Below are 12,240 nucleotides of genomic sequence, written 5' to 3'. Positions count from 1 at the left end.
TTCTAGATCGATGGGAAAAAGTTCATGATGTAAGAGGATCTGACAATTGCGAACAGGCTGCATCTGATCAAGATAACTGGTCATAAGTTGAGATATAGAGCACCGATTGAGGCGTGGTCGATCTTGTTAGAAAGCTAAGCCTCGGGGCTTCAGTTTCATATGAATACCGATTTTTTGTTTCTTCTAGATCGGCGGCAAACTACACTCCAATTCGTGATGACGAGCTGATAGCTAGGGTTTCGAACAAGATGTGTCAGTTCGGAAATAGGGTGATAACTTTCGATTGACACTTCGGATTGGGTTGAGGTCGCCTTCTCCGGCAAGTTGACTCTAAGGCCTATCCATGGATGGGTTGTGCGTAATCTGGGTCATAGTAATTTGTCGGGAAATCGATCCGAAGGCTGCCTGGTGCGATGAAGACGGATCTGTGTTTTAACAGATTGTGTATGCTGCAGACAAACGGTGATATCTTTCGGCAGACATGTCCGATCAATATGAAACCGGTTTCTATGGAAAGATGACTCTCGGGGCGATCTATGATTAGGTTATGCGTAACGTGGTTCATCGTATTCAGCTGAAAAATCGATCCCGAAGCTGACTAGCGGTAAGCAGGCGGATCTGTATTTTGAAGAATAGAGTATGCTGCTGTGAAACTGCGATATCTCTCTGAATATAGCTCCGATTGAAACGAAATTGAGTTCTATGGAAAGCTGGTCTTCGGGGCAATCCGTGGATGGGTTATTCATCTTTCAGTTCGTCGGGAGCTACCGGGAAATCGCCTTGCAAGGTGGCGGTTCCGATGGTTGAACTTGATCTTCTGGTTTGTCTTAGGATTGGTAGTAGAGAGAAGAAACGTAGAACTTAGTGTAAGGTTCCCCACAGACGGCGCCAATTGTTGAATCTAGAATTCACACAATGAATTTGTTTGAGTGGGGGACAAATTCACTTAAGATCTCCCTCTAAAACAATGGATTAAAACTAGAAAATAAAGAGAGGTTTTGATCTCTTGAGAAAGAAATTAGGGTTTTGCCCAAGAACAATGAAGAACTAGGGTTTTTGTATTAATTGCTGAATACTTTACAATGAGAGGATATCTCCCTATTTATATGAATACATTGATTATAAAATAAGTCTATTTTCCTTAAATCTCTGATCTTCAAATATGGTAAATTTCCTCTTCTGATGATCTAGTCGGGCTTAGGGGGCGGTCTCGGAGGTCGGTCAAGTGACTTCGCCGGCTTCTGCTTTTGGGCCAGTTTAGCTAGCCCAAAAAGGGGGTCCCTCGGTTTAGTTAATGTACAAAGTCTATTTGGTTTACCTTTGCTTTAGATCGGTATGTCGTGGGTGCTAAATCCCGCACCAACACGGTTGCCATTATATCGTCATACCTAATGTAAAATTAGAAATAGTAAGGGATTAAAAATGAAATCCACCTAAATTTAAAAATCACACACATGAAAGGGATTTTGAAAAACTAGCAAAAGCTACAGAGGAGTTAGCTTTTGCCAAAAAAAAAAGAAAAAAAACCTACAGAGGAGTTTTAATCTTAACATACAAAAAATCTAAGTGGCATAATATTTTCTGTTGATGAACAAATTCATCAACTACTTATGTATAAACAGTTACACGCTTAGTAAAATGTATTAACATGACTTAAAACGACAAAAAGGGAAGTTTTTGTAGATAACTGTGTATTTTTATCATCTGCTTTTCTTACGGTATAACTTCGGTTCCAAACTTTGTAAATTCATGGACTCATGGGCGTAAAGGATCAATTACCTAGATTTTCAGTTAAAAAAATATATGCTCATTCAAGTTTTATAGATTCGGCAGCGTGTACTATGAAACCAAACACGTGGGAGAGTTAGTAGATTACAATGGGACTAAGATTTGTTTATTTTTGTTTTTGGTTGAAAAATGCATAATAACAAAAATAAGTCGTCCCCAAACTGCCAAACACATCTGATTAGTTGGTGACGATCATTGCGCCATGCTCGAATTGTACATCGCTCTTCTTACGATATATTTGAATGTTCTTATTGAACCTTTTCCACAAAACCAAAAAAAAAAATAGCACTTGTGGGTGAATCATCTCTCGCAAGTTTCTTGAACTCCGGGAGAAAGTGGATTCCAGCTGTGGAGAATTACGCCTAAAAATAAAGGATCTCTTGCAAAAGATCGAGGTTCTTTTTCCATTTTTTTTTTTTGCGGTAAAAATAGTCGAACGAGTTTTATTATTATAAGATGACTATAAAATAGCAAAGATAAATTGACTATATTATTAACCAAAAATAAAGATGAATTATATAGAATGTAGGGAAAATAATACCCTAATTCTTGTAAAATAAGCAACATGATTCTGCTTTTTTCTCGTTTCAAGATCCAAGACTATTTAGGAGACAAACTAACTAATATATTAGGAATAAAGATTTGATCAAGGGTTTCCTTTGAATGTACTTAAGAACGCAAAAAGCCAACGATTATCTAAACTTTAATGAGGAATTAAAAAAACTATGACAATGGGTCTTTTACTCTGCTTTAACCCAAGAAAAATAAAAAATAAAAACTCAAGAAAGAAAAAAAAAATAGAAGATAAGACCTGCATTAGACAATGACACCGTAACACAACGTACACGAGCATTAACGGAATGGTTAAATTGGTTATCATACCTATTAGATATTTTCACTTATATAAAAATTTATTTGTCGTCACATTAACTGGATCAGCACAAAATCATAGTCAATGAAACAAGAGAAGAAGCATATATTATAGTTATGTGAAAAAAGAATACTACCAATTAAAAGTCATATTTTTCATAATAATAACGCAACCGGTTGATTAATGTAATTCTTGCTATTATTACTCCGTGACGTAAATAAAAAAAATAGTTATAAAAACTGAACTGCTACGTTATCACCGTATCGTTAAGTGGTCTTCTACTATTCTCATACATCAACTCTGCAAGGCTTGGCGATCCTATATTTCATGGCGTTCTTTCCGACCATAACTCCGGCAGCACTATTCCCAACGTTAATAGAAGCCGGACAATTCACGTGGAGGTGATATTCACCGGTGATGAAACTTCCGACTTTCCAACGGATTTGGCCGAAGAGATAGAGCGTCAACTCGATCGTACCAGGTTGGTCTGGAACGATAGGCAAACCGATGACCGAAGAAACGGGGACGGAGTTTCCACCGATGATAGGAGACCACATCTTGACTTCTTTGTGTCCCTGATAAGTCGGAGAGATCGCAGTCTGCCAAGTGATCTGTTGGTTATGGTAAGAAGCGTAGAGGTTGAGACGGTCGTAGTAGATACCGATCTTGTCGTTAGGGTTTTCAGAGGAGATAGAGACTTGGAAGTTTGAGTTGAGGATGTTCAGTGGATTGCCGGAGATGTTGAAGTTGGAGACGATGGCCTCTTCGAGGGAGAAGCGTGGCTTCGACGGTTGAAGGACTACCCAAACTAGGAAAACTGCGAGAATGATTACAAAAAGGATTACAAAGAGTATTATGACTGGAAAGAATTTACGGCAGCCGGATGAGTGGCTGTGGTGAGAGCCACATTCTTTTATAGCCATGTCGAACGGAGCTCCGGTGGTCGTAGGATCGAAGGTTTTTGGTGGTTGGTGGTACAGAGAAAGTGCTCTGGGTGGCCTTTTTATATAAAAGAAACGTATATTCTCGTTATAGAAAGTTTAGTTTAATAATGATAAATAGAAAGTATGGTAATGCAAATATTATGAAATTTGGAAATCAAATATTATGAAGGGATTATATTATTTGGTATTATACGATAGGAAAAGGAAATTAATGGTAAAAATAGAAGAAAGAAGTAACAGGAAAAAACGATCTCTAGACTTTTTTTCTGTTCAAAACTCTAAAAAATGTAACTTCATGGAAAAGTAAATTGACCCACCAAAGATACAAACTTTATAGAAATATAGATTTGTACATTATACATTTAATTAAGAAAGGAAATTGTACATTAATTCCATTTAAAGAACAAAAGAGATGAAATTTTTACCCTCTTTTTTTTTTGTATACTTGTTATAATTTTTATTAACATTTGTCCAAAAAAAAATAAAAATTATATTAACATAGTTCATATTATTGTTTACAAAAAGAAAACGTATTGGGCTTTGCTTTGGGTTAATAAATAGCCCAATGGCCTTTTTGAGCACTGCAACTGAAACGACAGCGTTTAATTGTCTGGGTGAGTAAGGGTAGTGTGGTAATAATATACTATTTTTATCTCACTTGTGTGAGAGAAGAGAACAACATGAAAACCAATCACCGATAGCTCTGAGCGCCGGGACGAAGGAGGAAGCCTCTAAATTAATTAGTTGCCGTCGTCTCGTTATGGCCGTGAAGGCTTCTGGATTGATAGGGAGACCAGCAATCTCAATTCATCTAGACTTCTACTCGTTTCCTGTGAAACTCTCATGCTTGAAACTTCGCGTCACTTCTCCTCCAAAGCCACTGGTGGTTTTATCAGTGGCCTTATCGTCGTCTCCGGCAAGAACAGTTGAGTGTCCTCCTGTTGGTTACCGGAAAAATGTTGGGATTTGTCTCGTTAGCCCATGTCGAAAGGTGACTTCTTTCTCCCTCTTATGTCTCTCTCTCTCTATCTGATTTGGAACAAATTTTGATTTTGAATTGGTTTTGAATTTGCAGATTTTTACGGCGTCAAAGATTCATATTCCGGATACATGGCAGATGCCTCAGGTGAATCTTCTACAAGCTCTCTTTTGTGATTACAAAATGGGTTTATTGTAGTCCTTTGTATTCTGAGTAATTTGATTGCTTAGGAGAGCTTAGCTCTCACTTGTCACCTAGCAACAGCTCCTTTGTAGTGTATTTGAGTGATAAAGTTCTTATCTTTATGGCTATAGAGGTGTTAGATTTCACAGTTTTAGGGGATTGTTCATTTGAATATACAAAGTTATAACTTTGGTAAGGACCAAATGCAATGACAATAAGGATCTCAATACGGCAGTGAGGATATGAGAAAGTGAAACTGAGAAGTAGGTTAGGCTGGAGATTGACCAGTTTATGATTCTGTAGGGGATCAGTTAAAGCTATAGGTTTATTAATTCTGCTTGTACAGGGTGGTGCTGATGAGGGAGAAGATTTGAGAAACGCTGCCTTTAGAGAGCTGAGAGAAGAAACAGGGGTTACCTCAGCGGAATTCATTGCGGAGGCACGCTTTTTGACATCTCTCTCATAGTAAATTGTTAAATTATATTTTAACAAGATTCATTTTGAAGGTTTCTGGATTAGATTTGGAAATTGTTTTGTGTGTCACCAAACTGAGCTTTTGACTCTTTTAAACATCTAGATTCCAAACTGGTTGACCTATGATTTTCCCCGAGAAGTGAAGGATAAGCTAAATCGGAAATGGCGAACAAGCTACAAAGGCCAAGCTCAGAAGTGGTAACAACTAAAGCTTATAGTCTAACATATCTGTGGAAACAATCTTATAGCTGCAGTCTGCAGATACAGGATCTAAACAATTGTTTGTTCATCGATGGTTGTCTGATACAGGTTTCTCTTCAAATTTACTGGCAAAGAGGAAGAGATAAATCTCCTTGGAGATGGTACTGCAAAACCAGAGTTTAAGGTGTGGTCGTGGATGCTACCAGAACAAGTGATTGAACATGTGAGTGTAGTTTTTGGCTTTAGCGTACACTATTGTACTTGTGTGTGTGCCTGAATTGCGGTGGCCTTATCATCATTCTTTCTTTCTCTGACAGGCTGTATATTTCAAGAGACCTGTCTATGAGCATGTCATAAAGCAATTCAACCCTTATTTTATGGATGAAGAGAAGGTTTCCATGGACTCGTCTAAAGATTGAATTTTCCCGACAACAAGATTCACCAAGTGAATACACAGAGTAGGAGGAAAACAATCAAATTCATTATACAAGTTTCTCTTGAGCACCGTTATTATTATATATGAAAATTGAATGAATCTCCTTTATGTTCAGACATTGATCTAGTAGTTTGATACAACATATATAAATCCTCACGAATTAGTTAATTATAATAGAGCTCAATATTATTGCTGCTGATCCAGAGAAAGACCTTTCAGATGTTGTCGTTGGTACTCTCCCTCCCTCTCTTGTACAAATCGATCATTGCCTGCAGCCTTTTGCGTAGTGTCCTCTTAAAATCGAAAATAACCTTAAATAAAAATAATATGACAAAATTGAAAATAATAATACTTGTGAGAACTAAAAAATAATTTTAAATAACCTTAAACCCTACGTGGCGGCCTATGTCTTTTTTCTTCTCTTAAAATCGTTGCCGGCGGTTCCCTCAGCACCATCGCGAAATCGGTGTTTTAGCCGGTTTGGTTTAATTAAAGCATCGAAACCGGTGTAAGTAAAAAGGCTAACCTTAACCGATAATACTAGCTAGATAATACAGTCTTCTCTTTCTCGTCGCTCTTCCGCCACCCCCTCTGTCTCCGTTATTAGGTTTTTGTGAGACTCTTCTTGATTGAGAGTTTTTATCCTCCGAGATTGTTTATCTCTAAGCTTCAGAATTTGAATAGCTTCTGGTGTTTTACGTAGCTGTATAACACAATGGTTCGCTCCAAGGCTCCTGCAAAGAAGCAGCAAAAGAAAGGAATTGATTTCAAGGTTGCGTTTTTTTTTTTTTTTTTTTAACATTGCTGTTGTCTTCCATGAATCTTCTTCTTCTTCTTCAAGTGTTCTGATGAATTGTTCTGATGATGTTTTGTTTTATTTTGGCAGAAAATTAAGAGAAAGCTCGGGAGGAAATTGCCTCCACCGAAGAATGCAACTAACACTGAGGTTAAATCCAAAGGTATCTGCTTTCTCCTGCAAATTTCAAACTTTTTTCTTCCCTTATTAGCTTCTCTGCGTATGTAAGGTTGAAACTTTCGTTGTTTATATTGCAGCAATTATACTTCCTGAACAAAGTGTGGCAGCTGAGAAGAGTGGCTTTGCTACAAGTAAGAAAGGCTTGACCTTGATGGAACTTTTGAACCAAACTCCACATCACAATGCCAAAGTTCGCAAAGGTCCTTCTTTTTTTTTCCTCTCTCTCTTACTTATGAGTAAATTATGATTCCCTGCTATGTTGTTCGGTTGATCAGTTTTTTTTTTTGGTTTTTCTTTGTGCAGAAGCATTACATGGTCTCAAAGACATTTTCAAGAATCATCCAGCTGAGCTGTTGTCACTTAAATATCTTATAGTACAGACACTCGCGGGACGCGTTAGTGATACTGATAATCTAGTGAGAGATACTTTTTATCAATTATTTGAGACTGAGATCTTTCCTGCTTGTAAAGAGGTATCAGTTCTTCTCCTTTTTTCCTCCACTTGTTCCGATATGTCAATTTGAATTTTATAGTCTGTTTCTTATGCATATTTATATGTGTGAATCGATTCAGGATAACCAGGGCCCTATGGTGTCACTTTTAATGCCAAGCATATTTATCGCTATGGTTAATTCGGCGATTGATGTTCGTTTGATGGCTTTCAAATTTTTCCATCTTGTTGTGGAGTATTACCCGTCTACCTTTTCCTTGTATGCTGAAAAGGTGACTACATTTGATTTCTTGGATTATGACACAGACAGTTACGTTTCCAGTTTTTGCCTGTTCTGTTTCTTTTTTTATACCTTCACTCTTGCAAGACTTTCCCTGAAATTTCTATCTGTTACTTGTTGCAGATTCTCGAAAACTACAAGGATATCATTCAGAAAAACCATTTTTATGTGCAAGATAAAAGCAAGCTAAAGGTAGCTCTTTCTGGGTTGGCACATTGCCTGTCGCTTTTGCCATGTGATGAGAGTGACATCGAATCACAAAAAAAGGTATCTAATTAGTTCCCACTCCGGATGACTCCAAAGTTCACATTTCTTTTTTTGGTGTCTATCGTGTTAGACGAGTGAACATATAGAATGCAGCTATATCTTTAAATCCGAGGGAACCATATAGAGAACTAAATCTACCTCTTGGTGAGACTATAATATTTTCAAAGAAAGATGACATTTGTCATCAAGTTTCCTCTAATATTGGCACTGTCTTATGAAATTAGTCCAGAGATCCTTTGTATTTATTAAGATGTCTTTAGTTTTAAATACTTGCCTAATCACTCTGGGAATGTGCTCTGTTTTGCCTATTCTAACTGTTTCGTTTTACATTTTGTGCCCCTATTTAATATTTTGTAGGGACCTTTACGGAATGAACCGCTACTCGCCTATGAGCAGGATGCTGCAAAAGAATGTGCTTGTATGTGTCATCTATCTTCTTTTCTCATCAATAAGTTATTGGTGTATGGCTTGGATCATGTCTTCTTGAAGATTATGCACTTTGCAACCGAACAACTAGTCCATTTTCCTTTGCCATCATTCGTCTCTAGTAAAATCTATAGATTGTCTCTGCAAAGCTCTGAAGAAATTAGTAGCTGTTGCATATTTAAAGTTCCATAGCCTGTTTTCTTCTTTGCTGTCTCTCCTCACAATTCATGTTCCATGGTTTGGATGTAGAAATTTCGCCACTTAGATTTGATTTTCTGGATAATTTGATAGTACCAATCAACTAATCTCTCGTTTACAATGATATCGGCACTGAATAAATGGTTCCTTTTTCTATGATTTTGCATGTGCTGAATTTACGCTAAACATGTTTCTTTGTGTTCTTTCAGATTTTGCCCATGTCTCCGATAGATTGAAGGATATTGTTGGAATCTTAATCAATTGTTTCGAAGATTTCATTCCATTGATTCATGCTCCGCGAGGATTCGATGCACCATCATTTAACTGTATCAACCATATACTTTGCAGCATAGATTATGCAATCAAATTTTCCATTCGTAGGCACACTCAAAGACATACTACAAGGCTACCTGCATCTGAAGAAGTCACTCTGATGATATTGGACCAAGACATTACATCATTGTTATCAAGAAAGTTACTTGGTTCTTTTCCCCTCAATCCAGAAAACAATCTTTCAGAAAAGGTGTGAAAATAGTTAATTGAAATTCTTTTATGGTTATCTTTAGGTTCTCCCTGCCTAGTAAAGTACTCTTATTTACTTGCCAAATAGTGACATTAGCAAAAAAAAGCTTGTATCACATGCTTGCTTTACTCTTCAGTCTAAAATTCCCCTTCCTGATTGCAAAGCATTCCCTTCCTGCTATCATCTGTATTCTCCATATTATTACCATCATCTGTATTCTCCATATGATTATATCTTATGTGTTGCTTATTATTGTATTAGATCTTCCTAACACTAGTTGATTGTTTGTTGACAGATTGATGAAAGGTACTTTATTCTCAACAGTGGACTGGCAAAAATCTTTTTGACAGTAAGTGAATGGAGCCTCTTTCCTACTGATCTTTCCAACAGATTTCTGGAATTTGTTGAGAATACACTACTAGGCAAGGTTAGCTCTCACTACTTTACATTAATATATAACTAAAGCTGATTAGTTGTTTACAAACTTTTTTTTTATGTCCGTCCCTCTGTCTGCATTGTATCTGATAAACGGCAAAACCTACACGGAAAAAAGTTCCTCACTGCGATTTGCGAACATTTATTTTACAGATCACCAGGAGCATTAAGTTTCACGAGAAGACTTTACTTGCACTCTTGCCCTTTTTTTCAAAACTTATATTGAGGGTGGACCGTGATTGGAGAGATAATCTTCTGCAGGTTCGTCTAAGATCCTTTGAGCAATTTTAGTTAGGCAGGAGGATATACTTTTTTAGTTCCTTCGATAGCTAGCAGTAACATCATTTTATATATTATTGTTGGTATTACGTTTCTATCTTCAGGCATTTACTACTACCTTCAGCGATTGCAAACCAGAGTCAACACTTAAATTGGCCTGCATTTCAATTATCAGAGACGTGGTTATCCCTGTAAGTAATTTTTCCATGATATGTTGTTCAGTCTTGGCTATTGGCTGACTGTTTCAACCTGACTTTACTTTCCACGCACATTGAAATCTAAATCTGTCTCTTGTAATGTCTGCAGAATGGAGATATCCATTATCCCAATGCAAGTGATCCAACGGTAATTAACTACAAGAGTGCTTGGGTCAACACACTTCCATCACTGCTTAATCAGTTGGGTGATAAGCATCCAGAATCTACCCAGGTAACCCTTAGTACATGGACCCGTTTTTGATCAACTAGGACGGCATCTCCTTTTCTCATTTATATTAATTTGTAATTACTTCAGGTTGTTTTGCAACTTTTGCTCGACCTTGGGCGAGTTGGGTGTCTGAATCTTTGCCCCACATGTGAAGAAGATATCATAAACTTCTTCATCCCTTGTCAGGGAGAAGGTGCAAATCTTTCTGCAAAACAAAAAATGTGTTATGAGATTCTGAGTGTCAGTAAACTAAAATTGGACTGGTCGGTTTCGTCATCTTTTTGAATTATACAGGTGATGTACATGGTGGATCTTTTGCAAGTCTCCCTAGGGAAATCCAAGAACTGGCTCTCTGTTTCCTTTACTACTTCACCATAGACAAATTCAGCTCCCATATGCTGAAAGCAATAGTTTCATGCTGTCTAAGTGAGTATCACATTTCATTCCCCATGCGTTTATTCAACTTTTAAAATGGCTTCTCGTGATGATAGAATAACAAAAAAGGGTAATTGACCTAACTCAATGTGTATTGCAGATCCACAACTTGAACCAGCTGTGTTGTATCGGATAGTGGAAATTCTTCACACTGCCTATAGAGCTGGACATATTCAGATTACAGATCATTTTAGCTTCCTAATCACATTAATTGCACGTTTCAAAGTTGTCCCAGGTACTGTCTGGAATCTGTAAAAAGAAATAGAATACTTTTTTGAACTTATTTTAACTTTTTGAAAATAATTCAATTTTGAGCTTGGTTGAGTGAGAATCATGCCTTTTTTATGTTTGGTGAGAGCTTACCGTATTACTTTTATGCTCATGCAGAGAAATTGCAGTTAGTGATGGAGTGCAATGAGCGGGAGACAGATTGTGGCACGTATGAAGCGCTTACAAAGCTTGTGTGCGCATGTTTGTCAGAAATGGGTGATAGTTCTCTTGTTCTCCAGATTCTAGAGAAATGTTTACTCGAACAAATAGTAAGTTTATGTTTTGACAATACTTATATCTCAATGCACGGTAATAGAATTGCAAATACTTAATGAGATGTTCTTCTTGGTGCAGATTGTGAAGCCTGCGTTGGACAATGGGTGTGCCATACTCAGGATGATCTGCGCGTTGGACTCCAAACCAACCAGACTCTCTGAAAGCGGTGTAACCATTCTAAGTGAATTCTTACCGGGATACTTGATCGACATAGTCAATGTAAGCACAACCCTCTTATACACTATACTTGGTCCTCATTGTTTCATTTTTAATCTTGGGATTGACACATATCTCTGCACTCTTCTTGCAGTGTATACCAGAAGATAAGGAGAACTCTTACCTTTACATAAAAACATGTCTCTACTACTTAGTGCCTTGTTATTTCTTGTTCGATCGAAGCTCCAAACTCACAGAACAGGTTCTGAAGAGAATGCAATCGATTGTTAGTGAAAACACTAAAGCGCTGGAATCGGTGCAAGACAGGGAGAGCGGTCGAGTCTCATTGAATTTGATACAATGCATAGTCTCTGTGATCCTGCTGATGCACAACGATGTCAAAGTTAGGAAGATCATATTGTCATCCAAGTCAGAGATCGATTTGATTCTGGAAAACGTTGTCACTTTACAGGTATCATTTCTTACTCTCTTATTGTTACTCCAAAACCCGCAAAAATCGTTGGCTGATCAGTTTTAGCTCTTTAACTGCGCAGTCCTCAGAGAGCACAAGCTTGACAGTAGAAGGAAAGCATATGATGAAAATTGCGGGAGAGCGACTTAGGATTGCATCCAAAAGCTTACTCGCATAATAATAAGTTCCACACAACTGTAACATAAAAATGAATTGGGCTCTCTTTTCACAAACATCGGTTTAAAAAAAATACGTAACTTTGCTTTGCTCTGTTTTGGTAAAGCAACAATTTTTGATGGCAATAATTATGCAATAAGAATACTATTATCCTTTTGATTTAGAGCTTAATTAAAATGAAAAGACTATAGTATTATTATCCCCAACTAAAACTATGATAAGTCCTCTTCACATGTAAAAGGGTTTTAACACAGAAAGCAAGAATACTAAATTGCGCTCTCTTTTTACAATCGAATGCTTAAAAAACATACATGACT

General features: G+C 37.3%; 2 protein-coding genes and 1 pseudogene across 3 annotated transcripts; 2 read left to right on the top strand and 1 right to left on the bottom strand.

The window, feature by feature from the left end:
• Positions 1–2,794: 2,794 nt before the first annotated feature.
• LOC104708473 (NDR1/HIN1-like protein 1 pseudogene) lies at positions 2,795–3,615 on the bottom strand (annotated as a pseudogene).
• Positions 3,616–4,239: 624 nt separating this feature from the next.
• Positions 4,240–6,044, top strand: LOC104708472 (nudix hydrolase 27, chloroplastic-like). The gene is made up of 6 exons (XM_010425050.3): positions 4,240–4,594; positions 4,679–4,729; positions 5,112–5,204; positions 5,343–5,437; positions 5,549–5,663; positions 5,758–6,044. The coding sequence occupies exons 1-6, from the start codon at positions 4,364–4,366 to the stop codon at positions 5,857–5,859; spliced, it is 687 nt and encodes a 228-aa protein (XP_010423352.1). The 5' UTR covers positions 4,240–4,363; the 3' UTR covers positions 5,860–6,044.
• Positions 6,045–6,164: 120 nt separating this feature from the next.
• Positions 6,165–12,077, top strand: LOC104708471 (uncharacterized). 2 transcript variants are annotated; one of them, XM_010425049.3, is made up of 20 exons: positions 6,165–6,384; positions 6,580–6,648; positions 6,763–6,835; positions 6,930–7,052; positions 7,156–7,325; positions 7,426–7,575; positions 7,707–7,850; positions 8,208–8,268; positions 8,684–8,997; positions 9,293–9,424; positions 9,586–9,693; positions 9,816–9,902; positions 10,018–10,140; positions 10,225–10,330; positions 10,432–10,563; positions 10,673–10,807; positions 10,960–11,111; positions 11,197–11,337; positions 11,429–11,746; positions 11,829–12,077. In XM_010425049.3, exons 2-20 carry the CDS (start codon positions 6,592–6,594, stop codon positions 11,922–11,924), a joined length of 2,622 nt encoding a protein of 873 aa, XP_010423351.2. In that variant the 5' UTR covers positions 6,165–6,384; positions 6,580–6,591; the 3' UTR covers positions 11,925–12,077. The 2 variants fall into 2 exon arrangements, with proteins under 2 accessions (XP_010423351.2, XP_010423350.2); XM_010425048.3 differs by having other exon boundaries at positions 6,282–6,483.
• Positions 12,078–12,240: the final 163 nt, after the last annotated feature.

Source organism: Camelina sativa, chromosome 8 (genome assembly GCF_030686135.1).
Source record: "Camelina sativa cultivar CO46 ecotype springtype chromosome 8, ASM3068613v1".
Classification (NCBI taxonomy): domain Eukaryota; kingdom Viridiplantae; phylum Streptophyta; class Magnoliopsida; order Brassicales; family Brassicaceae; genus Camelina; species Camelina sativa.
This window is presented reverse-complemented; position numbering and strand designations above follow the sequence as displayed.